Source organism: Hyla sarda, chromosome 4 (assembly GCF_029499605.1).
Source record: "Hyla sarda isolate aHylSar1 chromosome 4, aHylSar1.hap1, whole genome shotgun sequence".
NCBI lineage: Eukaryota > Metazoa > Chordata > Amphibia > Anura > Hylidae > Hyla > Hyla sarda.
Genome location: NC_079192.1, coordinates 272,023,440 through 272,051,118, shown reverse-complemented (window position 1 = coordinate 272,051,118; position 27,679 = coordinate 272,023,440). Strand labels below are relative to the sequence as shown.

Here is a 27,679-nt window from a genome sequence, read left to right as displayed (position 1 = left end):
TCCATTTTCCTTACAAGTAGAGAGCTTCAAAGTTAGAAAAATGCTAAATTTTAAAAATTTTCATGACATTTTGGGATTTTTCACCAAAAAAGGATGCAAGTAACGCCGAAAATTTACCACCAAAATAAAGTAGAATATGTTACGAACAAACAGTCGAGTTATTAATTCGTAAATCGACGGTGGTCAGAATTGCGAAAAAGGGCTCAGTCCTTAAGGTGAAAAAGGGCTGCGTCCTTAAGGGGTTAAATCAATCCATTAACTCCATGTATACACTGTGTGCACTAATATTAGAAAGTGAGTATTTTCACCATATCATTTTTATGCATATTGTCTCCTACATTTCTCATAGCCTTTCTTTCTTCTGGCTCTCAAAAGGGAGTAAGGTAGACAGGTGTTCGAGACGCCACCAGCTGGGCCTGCTACCTTCACTTATGAATTATCAAGAGAACCCGCAGTTGCATGGTCTTCCTTCCTAAACCTTTTGGGAGAGGAAAAGCAACAATAGCGCTCTTTTCTTCACATTCCATCATGTGATGAACAGATTGTAGTCCAAAAATACAAAAAAGGTGTGGCTTTAAAGAGGTGTGGCTTGTGGGAGGGCACATGGCTTTCAAGCTGGACTGACACATTCTCTCGGAGATGCGAGCTAGCGGAGTAAGGTGGGGCTGAGCTGTGATGAAGAGATTGTGGTGGAAGGACCTGTAATATGGGTGTATCAAGCTAAAATTGTGATTTAGGCCTTGTGCCGAAACTAAGTAAGGGCTATAATAGAAAGGATGTGGCATGCATGCTGGACTGATACACTCACCAGGAGATTCAGAGCTAAACCTGTGGAGTAAGGCACCGGAAGTCCCATAGACTTGCACATAGTTACAAAAACGTGACTCTCACAAATGAGGATGGGTTAGGTTTAATTTAACTATCCTATATTTTTAGTTTACACATAAGTAACCTGTGTACCAAGTGTCATCTAAATATATCTAGCAGTTTGGAAGTGATGCTGGAACACACACAGTCTTATACATAAAGGGACTATAATCAGTCTAGACAGACAGCCCTTATTTGACATGGACTGATTGATATATTGTTGTAGTTTTTTTGTTTTTTTTGTAAAAAAGTGGCAGGCCTGAACCAATGGTTAACTGAATAAAACTAAGGACTGCATAATGACTATTACTATGGTTATTGCAACAATGACTTTTACCACTTGTATAACCTGGCTGACTGTCTGTAGGTGATGCTGTCACGTTATTATTATTAAAGTTAATAGTCAAAGGAGTTGTCCCATGTTTCAAAGTTATTTCCTATTCAGGATAGGAGATAACTATGTTATCACGGGGGAAGTGTCAGATTGGTGAGACTCCCCCTCAAACTCGAGAAGGAGAACCAGTCACTTGTCATAATGGAGCTGCAGGATGTGCATGTGCTCTGCTGCTCCATTATTTCTCTATGGAAGCCAAAGAGATAGCCGGATGCTGCACTATGCTGTCTCTGGCAAGAAGACTACCCTACTCAACCCAGTAGGATGCAGTAGCAAAGTGTATTGTTAAATAAAATATCATATTAGACTATGGGTGACAGATGCCATAGCATAGCATCCACCTCAAGCTGTTCTGAGCTTTTCGATAGCTTCTTCATGATGAATACAACAAAGGGACGCCATTATAGCCAATGGGTGATGAATGCATTAAATTGATTGCTAGCAGTTGCATCCGTTACTGAGATGAGCGAACTTACAGTAAATTCGATTCGTCACGAACTTCTCGGCTCGGCAGGTGAGGACTTTTCTTGCATAAATTAGTTCAGCTTTCAGGTGCTCCGATGGGCTGGAAAAGGTGGATACAGTCCTAGGAGACTCTTTCCTAAGACTGTATCCACCTTTTCCAGCCCACGGGAGCACCTGAAGGCTGAACTAATTTATGCAGGATAAGTCATCAACTGCCGAGCAGAGAAGTTTGTGACGAATCAAATTTACTGTAAGTTCGCTCATCTCTATCCATTACCTATAGTCTATAACGTCGACCATTTTGTGGATGTCATAAAAAAGGATCTGCTTAACAGGTCTCATATTAGTTTATAAGTGACTGATGTCACCACTAGAGAAATAGTCGTCACTTCCACACAGTCGCTCCAGTGCCTGAGGAAAAGTACTGAAGTGAAAGAATGAATCCCAGCACTCATCTTTTTCACGCAAGTAAACTCTCTTTATTCTAGTAGAACAGTTCTGCTGGAATAAAGAGAGTTTACTTACATGAAAAAGACGCGTTTCAGCATTCATTCTTTCACTGAAGCCACCGTTAGACATCCATCAACGCCTCTGTTTGGGGTATACGCCAGGAGCATTCTACACAGAGGCTGATACACTGGTATAATAAAGGTATGTGAGCAGAATTTTTAACACATGGATATTAGAAAAGTGCACGAGTACCTAAGCTATAAACAAATAAATTAAAAGATAAAATCTGCAATAACCGTAACCCTAAGGTTTGTATGGTTTATAATCCCATGGGACTATTCTTTGTAGTCACATGGCAACCATAAAGCTGGCAGGTAGGTTGCAAAGTATATTGGTTAAAAGAAGATGCCTTTCAGATGTGGCTAAGACAATACTGAACTACTACAACATTATTTAACGCGATTTTCTTTGCGCCTCACCTTTCATAAACTGACAGTTCATTAATATACTCGCAAATGGAAATAGTGCAGTGTGGGTGTTTTTTATAAACAGAGAGAAGTGCTGGCTCTCCGAAGTAAAAGCAAACTATGCAAATTGCATTCTTATTGACAAGAAGCAGAAGAGAGCATAGCACTAAAGGTCCTGTCTCCTAGATGCACAGCTGTTCTACCAAGCACTAGGTTGATTTAATGTATGGTCAATCTACTTCAGGAATTATAATGTTTATTATTTGTGGTTAGGCTTTATACACATTACAGTTATGTGCAACCTCCAGATTGTATTTGGCCATACTATGCCAACTAGACCAGTGTATGGGCTATTACTGTACCTTCGCATGCTTCTAATTTATAAAAAAACACAGGCCAAGGTCTTTAAGATCCAAGAGAAAAAAAGAAAGGCTTAACTTGTAACTTCTAGGCCCAACTGCGATATCTATAACAGCCCGGATTTGCCAATAATATGTTCATTCTTTCTGCGATTTAGCTCAGAAATGCATTGCCATCTATGGGGACTTGGTATGTAATAGCCATTGATTAACTTCCCCAATGTGCATTTGTACTTACAGTGCATCCATGTATGCAGGTACACTGGAGTAAGGAAATGGCAACTATTTTCCAAAATAAGGCCGGGTTCACATCGCACTTTACATTTGGGACAGTAAAGCCTATGGGACTCATGCCTGTCTGTGTATGGATATGTCGGTATCGTACAGGATGCTGTACGATACCGACATATCCATACACAGACAGGAAAGGGTCCCATAGACTTTACTGTCCCAAATGTAATAATTTAATGACTATGTTCAGGTCATATTCTGAATATGTATAAGTGTTCAGTCTTAGAATCCAAAAGGTCAGCAAACAATGTTTTAGGGTCCAAATGCTGTCACTAGCAGATTGCTCTCATGTCCTTAACCTCTGTGGCGCCCGTGCCTGTCCATGCACTAATAAATTGGAATCCAATTTTAACGGTATGCTAACCTATCCATGCAACTTAAAGGCAAATTGTGGTGTAAAAGCAAATTGTGGTGTATAAGAGGAGGACCACTATGTCTAGCCAGGATACAACATGTATTTGGAAAAAACATTTTTATCAGTTTTCCCCTCTGCAGACTCCATCTAAAGCTAGTGGGTAGAGCCTTGACTCTATAGGTCTCCCATATACTGCACACATCAAATATCCCATGGAGGTTCCCAGGGTTAATAAAAATAACAATCACCAGTTCCCCTTGGGCTAAATTCTAATACTAAATTCTAATACTGAATTCCCTTAATTAGGGAGCACCCTATAAAATCTAAATTTTTCTTTCATCTTGTTGAAATAAGAAAAAACCCAGTGTTGAAAATAATACTAAGCAATGTATTTAAAAACACAACATAAAGGATGGGTGGCTATCTTCAGAGTGAAACTCCAAAGTAATTTTAGGATCAACAGAGTTAATCTACATAATTCATTTAATATGAAACCCCTTTTAGGAAACTTAAGTCCTTGGACTTCTAGAATCCCAAGATTATCTGTTTTAGTACTCTTAAATGGAACCTGTCATTACTTTCATGCTGCCTGTATCAAAAACCATCAGAGTTGTCCCTGCTGGCTTCTGGTTGACCCTCCAGCCTGGATTCATAGATCTTCCCATATATCTAAACAGGGAGATATATCAACTAAGGCTGGTGAGGTGGGGAGAAGCCACCGGTGACTACCACGACGACTGATGGTTCAGACAGCATGAAAGTGATGATTGGTTCCCTTTAATGCCATTAATTCTTGCCATCTATTCTTTTAGTTGCTAAGAAAAATCAGCAAAGCAGCACCTCCTTGATGTTTCACCAGCCATAACCGGCTTTATCAAGGACTGAGGTACATACACTGCACAAACACAGAAGAGGGGTACCTGCTCCACTATCTCTTTAAAGCACACCCTCAGAAGCACCATGGAGAACATTACAGAGCAATCCCAAGCAGTCTAAACTGTGAGTCAGGCAGTGGAATGAGATATAACATTTACTACAAGCTGCTGAATCCTCTCTCTATGTCTCTCTCTACCGGTGTCTTAATCTGTTGCCAACTGCCCCCTCCTTTTTTCCATGACTTGAAGCCTTGTAAATTCCTTCATACTATAGTATAATATTGGCATAAAACTCAAGACATACAATATTCAATAATTACACCATTGGGTATACTGTAACCTGTAGCTGCTTATACCAAATATATTCATCGCAATCCACACAGGAAAGGTCGACATGACCCACTTGTACGCCAACAAGTGGGTGGTATGTATGTTTCTGAGCAATGAGCAACAAGCAAGATTAAAAATAACCATACAAACACATCAGTATGTTATTCACGAAGAAGCAGCTTGGAACGGCTTAAAAACACATTTCGTGCCAGGTATGAAAAAGTAAACCCCATGGACTGGCTCATTTAATGCATAAAGGATATGTAGCACATGTTCTGGCAGATTTGTTTAACTAATTGCCAATAGTCACATAACACAAATCTGGAATTGTGACCCGTATAGTAAGGATATATTGTAAGCTATAAGGTTGGTGTATATCAACATAATAACTGGGGCCTGTCAATGCTGAAATATTTTTAAACAGAACCTGACCCGAGCCATTCCATTTTCTGTGAAGCAATCCTGTTAAAATCCCGAACATGTCAGCTACATCGATTTTTTTTTATTCACCTTCTGTAAAATACTTTGCATTTCTACATGATTTCTAATTAGAAGACAATATTTTTCTAAATAATTGATCAAAGCTATGTCACCTTTCAGCAGATCCAAGTTATAATGGTGTAAGAAAAGTAGAACAGCTCTGCTTATCTTTCCCCTTCCTGGGTAATTCTGGGAAGCGTATATAAATCAGAGCATGCTCATCGGCCCGATCGATACTTAGGTTGCATATGAACAGGACATGCAGAAGAAGAAACCACTCAACACAAGGAAAAGACCGAGGCCATTTTCACAGTATATCACAACCTCCAACAATGGAACGCAAATGAACAGTGACAATTCTCAGCTGGCTGCATTGTAACCAGAAGCTCTGTAACCATCTTATTAAAACATCATTATCAAGTCACTGCAGCGAGTTACCCTCAACGGCCTAGGGGAAAGCACGTCCACATGTAACATTACAATGGGATTTTTATATTAATGGTGGAATGAAGACGGACATGCACTGTCAACATAAAGGTAACAGAACATACATAATGCATGCAATCTCCAGTCTTAACCCCATCACTGCCAGTAAGAGCAAGCAACGCTGTCTGCATTAATGGACGTGCAGTGCTTTTTAAAATACCTGAGCCCAACACTTGGGCAATAGGCTGGTAGACGGAGGTATCCCTTATTTATAATGTAATAGATGTGCTTGTTCAGTAACATAATGAATGCAGCTACACTGGTTTGTAACACAGGAATAAGGTCTCTCTCTTTGTACTCCTGCAGAATAATGATTTGGCTTCTTTCAATATCTGTTTAATGGGAGAACTTGAAATCCATGGAAACTAATGCCATCAGTTCTTTTTGACAGAAATCACTTAAGCAAATATATGGGTTTAAAATGAGATCATGAGGTCATAGGTTCACCATTTCCTAATGGCAGCTCCATACAGCTTAGATGAGGCACAGCAGCATGCCGCTGCTGCACTTCATAAACATCCTGCATGCAACATTCTATACCTATACACACCAGAATGAAAGAATGCATCCGAATTCAAGCTCATTTGTGAAAACTTATTTCCTACCAACTTCCACTCTTCCTATAGATCTTTATAAACAATTGATGAAGACTTTCCGGTCTATTATTATTATGACAATATGCCACCGATCACATTCTGGCACCAGAGTAGACGGGTAAAAAGCAGCATAAAATATGGAGAGAACTGCAGGTAGCATAAAAGGCCCTGATGTAAATGGCTTATACAAGACCCAAGCTCTGAACATCCTGCTCTCTGCTGCTTGACTATAAATTGTTAGGACAGGCATATTTGTAAGTCAAAAGCATGAGCCAGCGCATTTGGAAACCCTAGGAGAGTGCCACTAGCTGAAACCCAACAAGAAAAAGCCCCTTACCTTTAACCAATCTCCGCAGGATTTGACAGCGACATTTGAAAGAGACAGCTATCATTCTTCTATGCTGCTTTCCACCGGCAATACTCATACACAGTCCTTCTCGGAGAGATGTAACAGCAGCACAAGCATACGAATTCCTAGCGCGTATTACAGGAGAAGGTAGTCCCAGAGGGGAGTGACACGGTTTGATTCCTCCTGGCTGATGCAGAGATCAGCTCTGTGTCATCTAATGACACTGTATCAGTCACACAGCTCCACACTGCTACTTGAGCGAGGAACCTGCAGCACTGGATCAATTGCCTGACGGGCACAACTCCTCCGTTATTGCAGGCATCACTCGAAGGATGGGATGATTATGAGGACTGGATGGAACCAGCTCCTTCTCCCCTGCTTATTCCCGTTTGCTACTCTCATTCACGCTCAGTGCAGTGTGGATCATAGAGGGCTGAGCATTCATCAGCTGTAAACCTGCATTTTCCTCTTCCTTCCTATCAATGGGATGCTCCTATACTGAAAGCTTTAACTCTTGCTATTCACAAGGCTGTAGTTTTCTCAATCATTTCACTAGTAAACCATACGCAGTCATAAGATAGCAAGCCAGTAGGTTTGAAGGTATTTTCACTATGTTATTATGCAATAAACTACAAAGTAGGACAAAGACATTAGATATATATTATGTGTACTTATGACAAGAGATTATTGCAGAAGGAGAGAACAGATTGAGACAGTAAGCATGAGGTCCCAAAATATGGTCCACACTGCACCATATCTGTAGTATTACAAAAGTTGCAAATTATAGTGCAAATAGTAATTTATACCTCTCGCTACTCTTCAAAAGGATTAACTGGGAGAGGCATGGTTTCCATTGGTCCGGACTTCATTTAAATAAAAAGATCTGAAGGGCTCACTTTGGCCAATGCCTTTTTGTTAGAAGGCTCTTCCGAGGGGACTTTTAGGAGGTCTCATTATTCCTCGTACAGCTCAATGAAGTTCCATAGAACTTCATTGATCTGTGGGCTCTGCGATCATTTGGTAGAGCCTGGTGCACTCAGGCTCGATCAAATGAAGAGCCATGGACCACAACGAAGGAAAGGTAAGCCCTCTGCCAACCTCTACAGTGGATCGCCCCACAATCCACCCCGCTGTACCACCAGAGATGGTTTAAAGCTCCCTTTAGACACCGCTGTCAGCTTTGACAGCGGCAATCTAAAGGGTTAATAACTGGCTGCGGCGATCGCTGCATGCTGACTATTTTCGGCAGTCCCCAGCTACTGAAAAAGGCCGGGGGTCACGAGGTTTGGAGCGGGCTTGAGTAAAGAGGCTGCTCCATACAACCTGAGAGGCACCATGATGGACTACGTCCGTAATGGGTTGCAAAGTGGTCACAAATCTTCGAGGCAGCAATTTGCTGCCCCTGAGAAGGTGCAATCTGGGTTCATTGGACCCAGCCGGACCCACTGTAGGGCCGACACTGGTTTCACAGCTGACAATGCATATCAGAGCAAAACCAAACAATGCAGCAGAAAGACCTGCCTGTAGAGCACAAAGACAGAATTGTGTGGAGGAAAAGAAGTGTATAAAAAATACTGGCTGTGCTGAAAGTTCCCAAGGGCACGGTGGCCTCCATAATTCTTAAAGGGGTGCTCCGGTGGAAAACTTTTTTTTTTTTTTTTTAAATCAACTGGTGCCAGACAATTAAACATATTTGTAAACTACCTCTATTAAAAAAAATATGAATCCTTCCAGTACTAATTAGCTGCTGAATACTACAGAGGAAATTCTTTTCTTTTTGGATTTCTTTTCTGTCTGTCCACAGTGCTCTCTGCTAACACCTCTGACCATGTCAGAAACTGCCCAGAGCAGGAGAAAATCCCCATAGCAAACCTATCCTGCTCTGGACAGTTCCTGACATGAACAGAGGTGTCAGCAGAGAGCACTGTGGGCAGACAGAAAAGAAATCCAAAAAGAAAAGAATTTCCTCTGTAGTATTCAGTAGCCAATAAGTACTAGAAGGATTAAGATTTTTTTAATAGAAGTTACAAATCTGTAACTTTTTGGCACCAGTTGATTTAAAAAAAAACAAAAAAATAAAAAGACAACAGTTTTCCACCGGAGTACTCCTTTAACCCCTTAAGGACTCAGACCATTTTCACCTTAAGGACACAGCCAATTTTATTTTTGTGTTTATTGTTTCTTCCTTCTCCCCTTCTTAAATTCATAACTCATTTATATTTCCATTCCTAGACCCATATGAGGGCTTGTTTTTTGCGTGACCAGTTGTACTTTGTAATGACATCACTCATTTTACCCTATAATGTATGGTAAACCCAAAAAATGTTTTTTGTGTAAGGGCATTTAAACAAAAATCCTAATTTTGTAAATTTGGGGGGTTTCGTTTTCGCACTGTACATTTTACGGTAAAAATGACATGTTTCCTTTATTCTCTGGGTCAATACGATTAAAATGATACCCGTAGTTACATACATTTCTATTATTGTACTGCTTATAAAAATGTCAAACTTCTTTTTTTTTTTTTACAAAATCAGTCAATCATGTTTAAAATTGCCCTATTTTGACCACTAGAGATGAGCAAACTTACAGTAAATTCGATTCGTCACGAACTTCTCGGCTCGGCAGTTGATGACTTTTCCTGCATAAATTAGTTCAGCTTTCAGGTGCTCCGGTGGGCTGGAAAAGGTGGATACAGTCCTAGGAGACTCTTTCCTAGGAATGTATCCACCTTTTCCAGCCCACCAGAGCACCTGAAGGCTGAACTAATTTATGCAGGATAAGTCATCAACTGCCGAGCAGAGAAGTTTGTGACGAATCGAATTTACTGTAAGTTCGCTCATCTCTATTGACCACCTCTAACTTTCTTATTTTTCTGTATTCAGGGATGTGTGAGGGCTAATTTGGTACCATATTTGCGTATATGTGACTTTTGATCGCTTTTTGTTAAATTTTTTTGCAGTTTGATGTGACAAAAAAGCTGAAATGTTTTATTTTATTTTTTTTCTGTTTATGACGTTCACCGTATGGGATCATTAACATTATATTTTAATAGTTCGGACATTTACGCACGCAACGTTAACAAATATGTTTATTATTTATCTTTTTTATGCTTTTTTGTATTAATATGGGGAAACGGGATGATTTAAAACTTAATTGGAGGAGGGGCTTTTTCAATTCAATCTGCTGGAAGGCAGATCAGTGCAGAAGACCCCGGGAGAAGGATGAACGCAGGTGAGGGGATCAGATCAGCCATTATAAAAGTGCCGCACTGCGGGCCCCTGAGGGGTTAATGGCAGACATCAGCGTGATCGCTGATGTCCGCCATTACAGGCGTGTCCACGGCTGCTGACAGCCACCAGGACCCACCGGGAATGAAGCGAACGCAGCTCCTGCGCTCGTGTCACAGCCACGCCGTAAATGTATGGCGATGTGCGTTAAGTGATGCTATGCAGCGCCGTACATTTACGGCGCATGTTGTTAAGGGGTTAAATGGAAGAAAGTGAAACAACCTGGACCTGCCTCACCAAACTTAGTAATCAGGGGAAAATAGTGAGAGAGATGACCGATGGTCACTATGGTTGAGCTCAAAAGATCCTGTGTGCAGATACGAAAAACTTTCAGAAGGTCAACCATTACTGCAACACTCAAACAATCTGGGCTCTTCTCATTAAGAGACATATGAAAGACCACCTAGAATTTGAAGAAGAAAAAAAGGGACCTAAACTACTCTCAGACTATGAGAAAAAAAACTCTTGTCCGATGAAACTAAAATGTAAATTTTTTTTTGGCCTTCTAAGCATCATGTCTGGAGGAAACCAGATACTACCCCTACAGTCAAGCATGGTGCTGGTAACATCAAGTTGTGCCCATGTTTATCAGTGGCTGGGCCATGGAGAAAGGTCAGGAAAGGGAAAGCTAAATGGAGCTAAAGTGCAGCTATTCTTGATCCAGAGTGCTCTGGGCCATAAGTTGACATTCCTACAAGACAATGGGAGGATTTATCAAAATCTGTGCAGAGGAAAAGCTGAACAGTTGCCCAAAGCAACCAATCAGATAGCTTATTTTATTTTCAGAGACCTATTTAAAAATTAAAGAAGCGATCTGATTGGTTTCTTTACGCAAATAGTTATTTTTTCCACTGCATAGGTTTTGATAAATCTCCCCCAATGACCCTAACAACTTTGTGAGTGTCATTGAGCCGTGACTTGAAACCAATTGGTTGTCCACTGACTGTCCCCATTCAACCTGATAGAGCTTTAGAGGTTCTGCAAAGAAGAATAGCAGAAAATCCCCAAATCTAGGTGTGCAAACAATTTGGCATCATCCCCAAGAAGAGATTGGTGGCTGTAATATCTGTAAAATGTGCTTTAAAGGAATACTCCAGTGGAAATTGTTTTTTTTAATCAATCGTTACCAGAAAGTTAAACAGATTAGTAATTTACTTCTATTATAAAATCTTAATCTTTCCAGTACTTATCAGCTGCTGTATGTTCCAGAGGAAGTTGAGTTGCTCTTTTTAGTCGGACCACAGTGCTCTCTGCTGACACCTCTGTCCGTGTCAAGAACGGTCAGGTGCAGGAGAAGTTTGCTATAGGGATTTGTTCCTACTCTGGACAGTTCCTGATATGGACAGAGGTGTCAGCAGAGAGCACTGTGTTGAAAAAGAGCAACTCAACTTCCTCTGGAACATACCGCAGCTGATAAATACTAGATTTTTTTTTTTAATAGAAGTATTTTAAAAATCTGTATCACTTTCTGGCATCAGTTTATTTGGAAAAAAATATATATATATTGGCTTCAACCGGAGTACTCCTTTAACCTATTAAGGACGCAGGGCGTACCTGTATGCCCTGCGCCCGGTCCCAGTCTATAACGCGGGGTCACACCATGACCCAGTGCCATAGCGGGTCGGTCCTGGCGGCTAATAAAAGCCGGGACCCTGGGCTAATAGCGTGTGGCACCGATCGTTGTGCCCCGCGCTAGTAACCCTTTAGACGTGGCGTTCAAAGTTGATCGCCGCGTCTAAGGTAACATAATATACTCCCGGCAGCTCAGTCGGGCTGATCGGGACCATTGATTGCTCCAAATCTGAAATCCAGGCTTGAACAATAGACCACCGATAACACTGATCATTGCCATGTTAATGCATGGCAGTGATCTGTGCAGAAGATCATGGTGTGCAGTGTTATAGCCACTAGAGGGGGCTATAACATTGCAAAATAAAGTGTGGGAAAAAAAGTTAATAAAGATCATTTAACCCCTTCCCTAATAAAAGTAAGAATCACCCCCCTTTTCCCATAAAAAAAAAAAAAAAAAAAACAGTGTAAATAAAAATAAACACGTGGTATCACCACGTGCGGAAATGTTCAAACTATAAAATTATATTGTTAATGAAACCACATGGCCAATGGCGTGTTTTTGGTCACTTTTTATACCATGAAAAAATCAATAAAAAGTGATCAAAAAGTCTGATCAATACAAAATAAAAAAGTTATAGGGTTCAAAAGATGACAATTTTAAACGTATTCATTTTTCTGCATGTAGTTATGATTTTTTCGCGAAGTAAGACAAAATCAAACCTATATAAGTAGGGTATCATTTTAATCATATGGACCTACTGAATAAAGAAAAGGCATCATTGTTACCGAAAAATGCACTGCGTAGAAACGGAAGCCCCAAAAAGTTACAAAACGGCTTTTTTTTTTTCAATTTTGTCACACAATGAATTTTTTTTCCATTTCACTGTGGATTTTTTGGTAAAATTACTGATGTCATTACAAAGTAGAATTGGTGGTGCAAAACATAAGCCATAATATGGAATTTTAGGTGCAAGATTGAAAGGGTTATGACTTTTAAAATGTAAGGAGTCCTTAAGGGGTTAACTAAGTACTGAGTAAAGGGTCTGAATTCTTATGTCAATGCAATGTTTTAGTTTTTGATTTTTAATAAATTAACAAAAAGATTTCTAACATTCTGTTTTCACTTTTTGGGGTATTAAGTGCAGAATGATGGGAGAAAAGAGAATTTTTATTTTATTTTAGCAATTCATATAATTTTTCTGATTTGACCGCAACACGTCAATATATTTGTAGTGTTTTAAAATGTATATTCCCTTCAAAAGAAAAATAAATATCAAGTCAGCCAAAAATCCTAGTAAAAAACATACAAATGTTACGGTGGAATAGAATAAGGGAGGGAAAACATTAAGGCTGGTTTTTACACAGTGTATTGGCGATAGACTTTTAGTAAGGATGATATATAAATGGCTGCCATGGATTACTACAGCCCTGTGAAGTTTGAAGAAGAAAATATAGGGCTAAAACATAATAATGAACTTGTCGACACTTTCTGCTCATCCATATAAAACATTCAGTAAAGAGGTGGACCCAATATATCACTGCAGTAATGTGCCCAGGCCAGGCCTAGTTACAGAAGTATGTTCTGCAGCAGATGCAATACTGATGGGCTTTACAAGGCAGGATAATGCTGTCATTCTGATATATGAATGTGTTTCTTATTTTACTACGGTGCCTTTTAAACTCTTTCCTCCCGTATGCTCCAGTTTATCTCTGCAGTACTTTTTTTTTACAGTCTTGAAGGCAGAGTGGAGGAGGGAGAAATAGAAGATCATTGCGGTCTCTTGGAAACCACTTGCTACACCTGGATGTGTGAGCTTTCTTCAGATGTTTCATTGTGCTTCCCACAATATTACAACAATAAAAGTATCTGTGCCCAAGGATAACTATGACTATGCTACAAGCACACCAATATTTCAGTATGCAGAAAATACATACATATTAACAGTTATCAGTTATATTATCAGAGCTGTGTGTGGACACTTCCAGGGCTCCTTGTTACACTCAAGATCGTTCTTTAAGACATTGGCTGTATGTTTGGGATCATTGTCCTTCTGCAGAATACATTTTGAGTTAATCAGTCACCTTCCTAATGTACTGCATGATAGGTAAGTATCTGCCTGTATTTCTTAGCATTGAGTACACCATTAATCCTGATGAAATACCCAACTCCTTTTGCTTAACTCTTGCAAAGACCCTTCCCTATGCTTCAATGTTGCCTGCGGACACTCATTGTACAGCACTCTAGACCTTCAGCTATTAAGCCTTCGGTAACAAAAAAAAAAAAAATATTTCACTCTTCAATTTTTTGCTCATAAGTCCAAACCAACTGCTGCTCTATTTCTGCACCCCAGTTCCTATGTTTGCATGAATAGATGAGTTTCTCGGCTTTGTTTAAATGTTCAAGGTATGGTTTTTTGGTCTTAATTCTACCATGAAGAGCACTTTTCACCAGACTTCACCAAACAGTAGCTGGGTGTACCTGGGTTCCAATGGTTTATGCCAATTTTGCACTACTGCATATTGGCATCGGATGGAGACAAGATGTGTCTTTGAGCTACTGCTCAAATTTTCCTTGGCCCAACCACCGTGTCTACAATCCTCAAAGCTGCCTGTTTCTTTGTGCTTCTTTAAAATATTTTTAGTGTGAACAAAATACTATCACCGAACAAAAAATACTAAAATATAACTTTTATTGATTATTCAAATGTCCAAAAACTGGCCACCAAAAATGTGATTCTCATATATCAATGAGAGTGTGATCAAAAAACAGGGATCTATGAATATAATCCACCCAATGTGGTGGTAATACATAAACCCAAAGAATCCAGATTGAGGGATTCTTTGGGTTTATGTATTACCACCACATTGGGTGGAATATATTCATAGATCCCTGTTTTTTGAATAGTTAATAAGTTATATTTTAGTGTTTTTTTCAGTTATAGTAGCGTTTTTCCGTTTTTGCATTTTCATTTTTTCCTCATCACCTTCTAAAAATCATAACGCTTTAAATTTTGCACATAAAAGTCCATATGAGGGCTTATTTTTTGCGCCACCAATTCTACTTTGCAGTGACATTAGTCATTTTACCCAAAATTGAAGAAAAAATTTCATTTTGTAACTTTTGGGGGCTTACGTTTCTAAGCAGTGCATTTTTCGGTAAAAATAACACCTTCTCTTTATTCTGTATGTCCATACGGTTAAAATGATACCTGATTATATAGGTTGGATATTGTCGTACTTCGGAAAAAAACCATAACTACATGCAGGAAAATTTATATGTTAAAAATTCTCATCTTCTAACCCCTATAACTTTTTTATTTTTGCACGTACGGGCCGGTATGAGGGCTTATTTTTTGCGCCGTGTTCTGAAGTTTTTATCTCTACCATTTTTGTAGTGATCTGACTTTTTGATTGCTATTTTTTCATGATATAAAAAGTGACCAAAAATACGCTATTTTGGACTTTGGAATTTTTTTGCGCATTGACTGTGCGATTTAATTAATGATATATTTTTATAGTTCGGAAATTTCCGCACGCGTCAATACCACATATGTTTATTTTTATTTACACCGTTTTTTTTTTATGGGAAAAGGGGGGTGATTCAAACTTTTATTAGGGAAGGGGTTAAATGACCTTTGTTAATTTTTTTTTTTTCACTTTTTTTTTTGCAGTGCTATAGCTCCCATAGGGACCTATAACACTGCACACACTGATCTCCTATGCTGATCAGCGAGATAGGGGCTCGATTGCTCAGTCTTGCCATGGTGCATCACCTCTGATCTCCTATGCTGATCAGCGAGATAGGGGCTCAATTGCTCAAGCCTGTAGCTCAGGCCTGGAGCAATCAAACCCCAATCTGACGCCGCAGAGACAGGTAAGGAGACCTCCGCTTGCGTCCTAGCTGATCGGAACATCGCGATTTTATTGCGATGTCCCGATCAGCCCGACTGAGCTGCCGGGAAGCGTTTACTTTCACTTTCAGACGCAGCGGTCAACTTTGATCGCCGCGTCTGAAGGGTTAATAGTGCGCGGCACAATGATCGGTGCCGCACGCTGTTAGCCCAGGGTCCCGGCTATGAATAGCAGCCGGGACCGACCCCGAGTCCTTAAGAGGTTAAGAGAGCTTGAACCATCTTAAAACCCCATTTTGCTTTGAAATATGTGCCAGGGAGATACCTTTCCTGATGCAGTATAACTACCTTGTGTCTTGTTGCTGTGCTCAGTCTTGCCATGGTGCATCACCTGTGAGATTCAGGCAGAGTTTGGCTGTTCCTCACACAATTTTAACCTCCTACACAGCAGTTTCTGACTGTGTTTCAACCTACACATGGAAATGACAACCATTATAACTTTTTACTGTTAAACTGGTTAATAATAATAGTATAATCCTACAACATCCCTAGTTTACCTAGAAGAACTGATGCTCTTTTGAAAGCTAAGTGTGGCTTAGGTTGGCTTAGCTGGTCAGAGAAACAGCACTAATTGCCAGTAGTTTACATAAACTTTGGCTGACATTTATCATTGTCTTTAGACTGTTTTTTGTGTCTACAAAAGGCCCAAAAAAGGCGCAAGCAGGGTTTATTTGCGCCTTTTGGTTTACACATTTCTGCTGATTTTGAGTTGCAATCCACTGATTTTACAAGATATGGAAGGGTTTTATGAACTGCACCTTTTTGTTAAAAGGCGCATAAAAGGCGCAAAGCCACTGAAAAGTCTCTAAAACTACACCAGCCCAGACTTAGCTTAGCTTTGTGTGAAGAGAGAAACTTCAGAAAATGTGCATAAATGTATCAAATGTTCTGTGACCATTTAATAAATTTGGTGCTCCTACACATTACCAGCACAAAAAACAAAAGGTATAGAAAAGGCTGCAAAATAAATTAGAAAAAAAATTGCTATTGCTATATTATACTCATAACATTTAGTTTTTACCACTGTTAGACGGTAATCCAAAAACAGTGGTGGAATTGTGGGTTTTTCAATACCGCTCTAAAAAACTAGTTTAATTTTTCAATACATTGTATGGTACATTAAAGGGGTGCTCCGGACAAGTTAAGAAAAAAAATGGCCCAAATCCACCACAATACCTTTTCTGTGTCCCCTCTAGTTATCCATGTGATTTTGCCAGCTCCTGTTGCCCCTGTTGTCTCCTTAATATTCTTAAAGTGTAGCTCCCACCAAATAATATATAATATAATCTGTCCCTACCTATTAGTAATCTAGCCCTAACCCCCAACCTGGCTTTAAAAAAAATTAAATCGCTTTAATAGAGCAGATTTAGTGCTTCTAAATCTGCTCTATAAAGCAGGGCAGGAAGCAGCGCGTCCCAGCAAGCGCAACGTCACTGTTGCGTTGCTGGGCGCTTGCTTCCGCCCTCAGATCGTCTATGCAGCGCTTCTGTCGGGAGCGCGCATAGATGATCTGCCAATAGCACGGCAGGCAGCTCCGGGGTCTCCTCCTCCCTGTTTACCTGTGCATGTGCTATCCAGGGAGGAGGAGTAGAGGAGCATCGCCGGCCTGCCGTGCACGATAATACTGCCGAGACCCGGGACCGATTACAATAATGGTAGCTATTCTAAATAACTTACCCATCCGGAGGATCAGCGCAGCAATGAGTGCGAGCGCTGCCTCCGGACAGGGTAACGGGGGCGGGCGGGGCCGCGCGCGAGGCCAGTGGAGCTGGCCAATGCGCGTAGCCCCAGTTATCAGTGTGCTTGCTCTCGCCTGTTTGATTGACAGGCGGGAGCGAGCACAGCAGTGCCTGGATTTCGACTCATTGCCAGGCTGAAATGAGTCGAAATCCAGTAGTGACGTCACTGCTGAATGCATTCGGCCACTAGGAGGGCGACCCCTAGTGGCCGAATTTAAAAGTGATTTTAAACTTGTTTAAAATCACTTTTTTTAATTAAAGTATATTAGAGATATGTTGTAGTACTTAAGTACTACAACATATCAATTTTTTTACTTCATGACAGTGCCCATTTAATATTGCTCTGTGTAATGGTTGCCAGCCAACTGCTCTTACTATCTTTGTGCATGCTGTGTTGTTGTAAACACAGTGAGCAGCACACACTGTACATGTCTTTTCTTTCAAACTATCCTTCCTCCCAGCAATAAATCATGCTATGCTCTGAATGGCAGCAGTCAGTGATTAGATCTACAGCAGGCAAAAAACTTATGTGCTCCATTGTGACTGAGAATCTTCACAGGAAACACTGGCCTTCTCTGCAGGAAGGGGAGGGGGAGGGGAAATGTGGCTGTGAAGCCAGGCCCCTAGACAAGATAGATATCACGTGGTGTTTGTCTTTCAGGAGGGTGGGGGCTACTCTTAGTTAGGGCTTTGCACAAAGACAAGGTAAATCTGATAATGACGTCTTTCTCTCACTCCCTGCGTGACAGCTGAAAGAGGGAAACTGCTCTATCTAGCTAATGAATGATATTTAGACAAATACATAGGTTGGTGGGAGAGAAAGGATAGGCTATGGTTTTAGTTACTCGGAGTAACCCTTTAAAGAAGCACTCCAGTTTTTCATTTTTTTGCCCATGTCATGCGCCCTCACTATTACTAGTCCTGCATTTGTTTAAAGGAAAACTGTCATCTTGCTCCCCCTGCACTAACCAGCGGTACTGGGGCGGGAGACGCTGATCAGTTTGATGCTTACTGTGCCTGGATCCGCCACGCCGTTCAGATGTAATCTTTGATTTTCAGTATATGCTAATGAGTTATTAACTGTCACGGGCCGGGCTAACTGGCACTCTGATGTCAGCGCCATGTGTCGCAGCGCCACCCAGTTCATCAATATTCCTCCCCTCTCTCTTCATTACAGAGCGGGGAGAAGAGGGAGAGGTGGAGGGAGGGGAGGAATATTGATGAGCTGAGTGCTGATGTCGGAGTGACAGTTAGCCCGGCCGGTGAAAGTTAGCACCTCATTAGCATAAACCAAAAATCGAAGATTACGGTCGAATGGCGTGGCAGATCCGGGCACGGTAAGCATCAAACTGATCAGCCAGTACCGCTGGTTAGTGTAGGGGGAGAAAACAGTGTTTTCCTTTAATTATAGAACAGCTGCATCCATGTGTTTCATTACTGTAACTGTGTCACCCACAGAAAATCACAGCGTTTAACGTGTCAGAAGAAGGGGGTCTGTCCTGAGTCAGCTGACTTCCTGTGAACTACAGGGTGGCTCTCAGCTCTATCTGTACCCAGGATTTAGTGTATTTACACAATACAATCAGGGTAGTTTAACACACTGCAAAAAAAATTATATACTTGATATTTTTTTTCTGTATAGACTACAGTTTCATATTTGGGTCTTCCTAATTGAAGTCAATGGAAAAACCATGGAATAACATACTGATAGGGTATGGGGGGCAACTTCAGAAAATGAAGTAGGAGGTTGTTTTTCCGGAAGAAAAATGGCATGCGCGGCATGGATGGGGCCAAAGCTTGATTCATTCTCAGCAACATTCAGAAACACCAAAAAGAATGAATGGAGTGTGGGATGCATCCAATCTCTTGATTAGAATGGGGAGCTCAGAGGTCAGATCCCTACTGAGCAGCATGTTATTTTCTATCTTGTGATTATACCCCTTTAAGAAACTGTTTTATAAGAAAAAAAAGACCTATCATTTGACAGCAGGTGGTTTCTGCAGGCCACAACATTTAGGAGATAAAAAAGTCCCAATCATAGTGAAATATGCAAATATAAAACTTCTCTAAGTCCCAATCCAAACCTCACTACTTTAGCCCCAAGCATTAACCAATAGAAAAGTAATCTGCTGCAGAGAGGCTTATGTTATGTTGGGATAAACTACTTCCATACATCACGGCTTGAAAGCCTCCTGGTTATAGATGGAAACATGATAAATGTTCTGCTCAACAGCTAGCAAACATAGAGAAATGTATGATGCTAAAAGTTTTGAGCTGGGTATGTTGGTCACAGAAGGTTCTCCTCTACTACTGAAAGTATCTACACTAAAGAATTCTGCATGTCACGTACAGTAATGAATAGCTGAAATATGAAGACGGCTTCAAGAGCCTCTGCATGAGCAAAACGACTACACAAAACATCATTTTTATATGAGAAATGTGATGGAAATCATTCCAGTAATTACTATGGACTTGATCAATATCTGTAGACAGAACTTACAAGTGACCCCATCGGGTGACCATACACCAAAATAACTATCAAAAACATCTACTCATTTCTAAAGCCTTCAGCAGACTTAATTTCACACATCCCATTTACAAAAAAAAAAAAACATTGGCATAAATAATATTTATTTCCACTACTGTTCCTGTTAAATATGCAATAGTATCGATTGTATTTGTTCAGAGAACAAGCTTAAGAGACTGAAAACGGCTTTATATGTTATTGCTCTGCTGTAATTCCAAAGGCCCTTGATCTGCGTGGGCATTGGGATATTTAAACAAGCAAGATAATAGAAAACCTAATAGTATTTCAGCGTTTGAAAACACATTGATCAGGCATAATAATAAAGTCACAATATTGTATACGCTTTCCTGGTTACATCGAAATGGCTCTGACCTGTTGAAGAATGGACTTTACAAGACCTCTGAAGCTTTCCGGAGGTATATAGCACCAAGGTGCTAGCGACAGGTCTTTTAAAGGAAACCTGTCATCACTTTCATGCTTCCTGAACGTGTCCAAACAGGGTCAGATCAAGGCTGGTGGGTTGGGAAGAAGCTATTGGGGACTGCCCCTTTTGGGAAGAGTGACAGTTTTGAAGTGCTGCCTCTATGGATTGGACGTATTTTTCCAACACATTTCACAGATGGTTGACTGGATTGAGATCTAGGGAGTTTAGAGGCCAGGCCAATACCCTGAACTCTTTTTTTTCACGTTCCTCGGACCCTTCCAGAAAAATGTCTGCAGTGTGCTTTATCCTGCTGTAGAAGGCCACTGCCATTAGGGAATACTACACTTAACAACAAGAAAGAAGTCATGGGATTATGGAAATCACAGGATCAATAGAAATGTAGTATGCAAATGTTGATAAAAAAATGGAAACAAATTATTAAAAACATTTTGATTTATTCAGTATTGAGTAAGATTGCCAATGCTAAGAAATACATGCGTTTCCACACCTTAGCATGTTACCAATGAGGTTATTAATGGTTGTCTGAAGAATGTTCTGTCACCCTGAATGCACTTAGTCAAGCAAATCATCAATATCCACCACTTGCAGCTCCCTTTGCAATTGCTGATAAATTAGGTCTCAAATGTGCACAGTGGAAGACAAGTCCGAAGATGCTCAAGGCCATGGTAGCACATTTAGGCACCCACGCTGTTCACAGTACCATTAGCAACATACAGGCTGATATGGTCCTGTTGGAGCACATTGGAAAAATGGTTGTACCATTGGGTACACAAAGAAAAAACAAAAAACATAGGGCCCTAATACACTGAATGAATACTATCCAAATAGGCAGCTATCAACCTGTGTAATAGGACTAGGAATCAGCCAACAAACGAGCAAACGCTTGTTTATTGGTTGGTTCATTTTGATTTGCTGAAAAAATCATCATCCATCACCTGCACATCTCACTGTGTAAAAGAAGATGTTCTGTCTATGGTTAAATGCAGGAAAGGGCTGCAAGAACAATCCATTATCAATCATGTGGGCCTTCCTGTCTTGAGCTCAAGCCTTGAGATAGTATCTGTAAACCAGGGCCGATCTACTAGTTATTTGTCAGAGGAAGCCTACCTTAAAGGGGTACTCCAGCGGAAAACATCTTATCCTCTATCAAAAGGATAGGGGTTAAGATGTCTGATCGCAGGGGTCCCACCGCTGGGGACCCCCGCAATCGCCGGCACGGCACCCCTGTCATCCAGGCACAGAGGGAAATGTGCTCCGTGCCAGATGACTGGCGACTACAGCCACTGCATCCCCTCCATTTAGGTCTATGGGAGGAGGGGTTACGACTACGTACCAGCCATCACGCCCCCTCCCATAGACATGAATGGAGGGGGCGTGGTGTGATGTCACAAGCACGGAAGCTCCACACTTCCGTGTTTCGGACGCCGCTGCTGCCGCCCAGAGATCGCGGGGGTCCCCAGCAGAAGGACCCCCGCGATCTAACATCTTATCCCCTATTTTGATAGGGCATAAGATGTTTATCACCGGAGTAACCCTTTAAACCTCTCTGTATAAAAGCAGTCCGTAATAAACTGTGCATACGGCTGCTTGTGCCTTAAAGGGGTGGTCCTGTGAAGAACACGCATCAACCGTTCACAGGATAGGTGATAAATGTATGATCACTGGAAGACCTCAAGTACTCAGCTGTGTATGCCAGTCCCATAGATGGTGATTAGAATATTAGTTTGCAGTGTTACAACTGCTCCATGCACACAAGGGACATTTTATTCTCTATTTCTATTTCTCTAAGCTCTGCACTCCTAAAGGACTAGGACCACTAACCGAGGCTCAAACATTTCTCTTCACCTACCTTATTTGTATTTTATTATATTTCAAGTTCTAAAGCCTACCTCTATCTGGATGAAACAAATTAGACTGGGAAGCCATTATACACACCAATTTCCCTTCCTATACAAAATCTTTGTACTTCGGAAATCTATGAGTAGCATCATGGACAATTATAGGATTCAGAGTAAATTAAATTCCTTGTAAAATTTGATGTTGTATTATCAGCAATCCTCAATATTTATGGATTGTCAGCGTTTGAGCCAGCAGTGTGCTAAACAATGTTATTTTCATTTTGGGTGCTCAATTCTTCATTCAACCTTCTCCGGCTCACTGAGTTCAGGTTGAAATGAAATCTATAAAGCGGCTTGTGATTGCTTTTATCAGCGAGCCTCTTGTGAGAAGCAGAGCAAATATCACAGAGCCAGTGGGAATGACAGAAAGATGGAATATGTTGCAGAGAATCTCTGCATAGCAGTGTGCAGCACGGTTACCCTACCACACTCACGTGATCTGCTCACTGGGAACAAATCAATTTCCATTTGCAAGATTAAAAATTCAGCCTCACCGTAAGAGCGAACAATTTCCTTTTGATTTTTAATAAGATTCTTCAGAAGATTAATAGAAAAAAAAAAGCCGTCTTATAAGAAAATAATAGAATGGGTTCTCCACATTGGCCTTCCCCTGCTATGCAAAACTGTGCAAATTTGACATAGGACTTTCTCATCTCATTTAACCAGTATCAAACATAGCCCATTTCCTACTTACATGATCAACAATAAAGACAATTTAAAATAAATATCAATAAATATCTTTTAAATTCTAAATGTGTAGACCTTTTATAATATAATCATTTTATAAGGGTAGTTTTACACATGGCATTTTTCCAGGAAAACGCAGGCGTAAAAACACCATAAAGAATGCATTACTTTTTGTCGTGTAAAACCACTGCAGACAGATGTTAACGAGAAGTAAAGGGTGAGGCGAGGTGAGGGGACTCCGTTCAGGCCATTGAAATGAATGGCACCTGTTGATCTCAACCACAGTATATGTTGGCATCACAATGGATACCTATGATGGAAGCACTGAACGCAGTATGAGCCTAGCCTTATAACACTCACTACAAGCAGCTGGAGTTGTGCCATTTCTCTCTGTCTTCATTTCAATCAGCTACCAATAAACTTTAAAAAATGGTTATCGAAAAATGTTTCTTTTCCATTTTCCACATTGTAAAACTGCAGCACAAACACTTTATAAATGTAATGTGTAAAGAAAACCTATGGGTCCACAATTTGTGCGGCATGTGTAATGCTATTTTGCTATTAGAGTGTATTTACACTTACAATTTGTGCAAAATAAAACACACCTGCATTCTTATTTCAATTTTTGATAACATCCGTGTTTTACAACACGCACTGAACCTTTTTGAAGCAATGGGAAAACTATGCCAGATATTTATACAGGCACGGAAATGGGGTTTACAGCTCATTCTGCAAGCAACAATAATCCTAAATAATACACTGCTTTTTTGTGTGACAATAAAATGACATGCAAAGAGTACCACACATTGCCCACAGAGCAGCACCTTTCAATAAGCTGGGGCTTATTATGTGGGCTCAAAGCTTGCTGTTTATTGGGGGGGCTCTTCTGGCATTATATATGAGGGACATTCTACTGGAATCTTTATGGAGGGCACTGTGCTGGTGATGTTTAGGAGAGTGGCCATTTTTCTGGCATTGTTTATGGGGGGGGGGGGGGCATTTCTGGTGATTATGGGAGACAATGTACTTTTTATGGAAGGGCACTTTGCTGAGTTTGTTTTTCTGCCTAGTGTATACACAGCTACTATGTACACAAAAATGCATACATATACATAGACTGAGGTTATGTGTACACACAGGCGCAGATTTTTCAATCTGTCTGCATTGCCCATAACAACCAATCACAGCTCAGCTTCTATATATTTATGAGCTCTGGTGAAAAGAAAGTGGAGCGGTGACTGGTTGCTATGGGCAATGTAGAAACATTTTTGTCTAATACGTATTTATAAAAAGGGTCATAGTATTTTGGATCCCATTTTGGCCCTAATTTTGGTCAGTGTGTTACCAAAACCAGAAGAGGAGGCAACACGGTGAAAAGCCATAATGGAAAGATCTTCATCTTTTTTCTTTTTTTGGACCAACTTCTAGCTTTGATAAAATTACTTAATAGACTGCCCATTGCAACCAATCAGATCCCTTTTTTCCTTTTTTTTTTTTTTAAAGGCCTCTGGAAAATGAAAGAAGCGATCTGATTGGTTGGTATGTGCAACTGCACCACTTTTCCTCTACACAGGTTTTGATAAATCTCCCCCACAGTGGCGGAGATTTATCAAGAGCTGCCCGGAGGAAAAGTTGCTGAGTTACTCTTAGCAACCAATCTTTCAATTTTTAAAAAAAGGCCTCTGAAAAATGAAGAAGCGATCTGATTGGTTTCTCAGCGACGTTTCCTCTGGGCAGGTCTTGATAAATCTCCCCCAATGATCGGCTGCATCTACAGGTCTGCAGGTAGATTTTGCTACAGTTCTGCGCCATGTGGCTTTAAGGGGGGAAATAGATGGTTTTTTTTTTCCTCCAGGCCACAATATACCAGGAGCAACTACAGCAAAATTATTTATAGTTTTTTTTTTTTTTAACTTACTGAAGTGCTGCCCCGGACAAAGGCCCATGGGTGTCTAATGGCAAATACAGCCCTGATTATGGGGCAATGTATTTTTTATGAGTTTTTAAAAACACATTATAAAGGCACTAAATGGGAGATTTATGAAAACCTGCGCAGTGGAAAAGTGGTGCATTTGTCCATGGTAACCAGATTGCTTATTTCATTTTTCAGAGGTCTTTTTAAAAAGTAAAGAAGCAATCTGATTGGTTGCTATGGGCAGCTGCACCACTCTTCCTCTACAGGTTTTGATGAATCTCCCCCATACATTCATCTTGTTTGCAGATAGATTTCTTACCAGCAGCCCTTCTGGGAGCTCAGGGCCCATGGCATCTAGATTACATGTCATCAGCACAGACTGGATTTGCTGCTTGTTCCCTCTCATTCTCTGTGCTGAGGATTTATAATGGTCCTGTTGCAGCTCCTGTGCTTACAGAAGTGCTGCTGATAATAATTCTATCTGCAAACAGGGAGACTGTCTATGTCCAGAAGCGTGCCCCCCTTATCAAATTACAGCTTCTATATCTAGTGGTGGCTTGGTAAAATAAAAAAGAAAACTAAATAAAGTACGGTATACCTGCCCACGAGTGCCTAACAGCAAATAGGGCCCTGGGAACAACAAAAACACAGCAAATGTTCACCAACCTAATAAAATAAAGCAGTATGCTACATTTGTCCTATTTCTTGGTGGCTGTGTACAAAGCTTATAAAAAATAGAAAAACCTATCTTTTTCACTAGATTCTAAGTTTATGAGTTTTGGTCATTTATGTTCTTCTGTTTTATAGAAATAACTTTAAAATTACAATAAAAATAGCTTATTTTCTGAAGCATTAGTAGAGAGAAAACTTGGTATACCATATGCCCATTTGCGTAGAAGCTTTTTGCTTAGTACAGTGGGGCAAAAAAGTATTTAGTGCAAGTTCTCCCACTTAAAAAGATGAGAGGCCTGTAATTTTCATCATAGGTATACCTCAACTATGAGAGACATAATGAGAAAAAAATATCCATAAAATCACATAAATAAGAATTTGGTCAATAACAAAAGTTCATCTCAATACTTTGTTATATACCCTTTGTTGGTAATGACAGAGGTCAAACGTATTTTGTAAGTCTTCACAAGGTTTCCACACACTGTTTCTGGTATTTTGGCCCATTCCTCCATGCAGATCTCCTCTAGAGCAGTGATGTTTTCAGGCTGTTGCTGAGCAACACAGAACTTCAACTCCTTCCAAAGGTTTTCTATGGGGTTGAGATCTGGAGACTGGATAGACCACTCTAGGACCTTGAAATGCTTCTTACGAAGCCACTCCTTCGTTGCCTGAGCATTGTGTTTGGAATCATTTTCATACTGAAATACCCAGCCACGTTTCATCTTCAATGCCCTTGCTGATGGAAGTTGGTTTTCACTCAAAATCTCATGATACATGGCCCCATTCATTATTTCCTTTACACAGATCAGTCGTCCTGGTCCCTTAGCAGAAGAAAAAACAGCCCCAAAGCATTATTTCCACCCCCATGCTTCACAGTAGGTATGGTGTTCTGTGGATCAAACTCAGCATTCTTTCTCCCCCAAACACGATGAGTTGAGTTTTTCCCAAAAAGTTCTACTTTGGTTTCATCTGGCCATATGACATTCTCCCAATCCTTTTCTGGATCATCCAAATGTGCTCTAGCAAACTTCAGATGGGCCCGAACATGTACTGGCTTAAGCAGGGGGGCACATCTGGCACTGCATTATTTGAGTCCCTGGCGGCAGGCCCGTCGCTACAGGACAGGCAAACCATGCAATTGCTTGGGGCCCCGAGCTGGCCAGGGGCCCCGAGCAGAGGCGTTGCTTGCCCCTCTGTAGCGACGGGGCAATACCTCCCATCACTATTAAGGACATCCCTGTGTCCCAAAAGATGTTTTCGGGACACAGGGTCCCCCCGTTAAATCTCTGCGGCCCCGCGTTAAGTTTAAAAATGCAGGGGCCGCCGGGAGATAGCACACGCTATAGCTGACGTCCCATGCGTGCGCCCATAGCAACTGAGGCGCAGAAGACCAGAGCATCGAGGAGGAAGACGCGCGCTGGCCAGCTTGGTAATTGACCGGCGGAACGTCATCTTCGGTGCTCTGACCACCGCTTCTCCGCTCCCAGGAACTAATGCTATGGCCGTACCGGAGGAGCGGTGGTCGGAGCACTGAAGTGGGGCAGTACACAGGCATACAGTCTCCAGCCATAAACTGTATATGGCTGGAGGCTGTATGTCTGTGGGGAACACTGCCAGCCTAATGTGGGGGAACACTGCCAGCCTAATGTGGGGGAACACTGCCAGCCTAATGTGGGGGAACACTGCCAGCCTAATGTGGGACACAAAAAAGACAAAAAGGAGTGCTCCATGGTGCAATAAGTAACATATGTGGGAACGCTAATAATGATAGATCGCTTACCAATGTATGTTGTGCAAATGCCAGCACAACTTGGATGATAGCATGAAGCAGATCCCTCTGCTGCCACTCCACAATAAAAGCAATTAAAAAACCAACGACCTCCAGATCAGTGGATAGCAGGGCGCTGAGGGACCAGGCAACAGTTGAAGCAATCAGCTTTATTCCCAACATGCAATGCGTTTCGCGCTAGTGCGCTTCATCAGGCATATGGACAAGGGGAACAGGAAGCAGTATATATACACACTCCAAGTTAATTACTTAACCCCTTGGTGTCAGAAAAAATAATTCACCAAGGGAGTCACATGATGCACCACACACAAGGGGCGTTAACCCTTAAAATGCCAAAAAAAAAAAAAAAAAGAAGAAACACATCAACACCTGTTGCTTTGGATAAGGGATAAGATGTCTAGGGGTGGAGTACCCCTTTAAAGAAAATGATACAGGTCTGTTAGATCCAGAAATCTTGCTTGTTTGTAGGTGAC

At 40.9% G+C, this 27,679-nt stretch overlaps 1 protein-coding gene across 17 annotated transcripts in view; it reads right to left on the bottom strand.

Moving 5' to 3' along the window:
- The window catches only part of GRIP1 (glutamate receptor interacting protein 1), a 598,139-nt gene that overhangs the window by 200,226 nt on the left and 370,234 nt on the right, over positions 1–27,679 (bottom strand). For 2 of the 17 annotated variants that reach the window (XM_056574201.1, XM_056574220.1), the window contains exon 1: positions 6,753–7,193. The exons of 11 other annotated variants lie outside the window; for them this stretch is intronic. In XM_056574201.1, the coding sequence (XP_056430176.1) occupies positions 6,753–6,840 (88 nt within the window). In that variant the 5' untranslated portion in view covers positions 6,841–7,193. Of the gene's footprint in view, positions 1–6,752; positions 7,196–15,822; positions 15,945–18,242; positions 18,415–27,679 lie in introns of those variants that run through there. 4 more of the 17 variants (XM_056574205.1, XM_056574206.1, XM_056574203.1 and 1 more) reach the window with 4 other exon arrangements.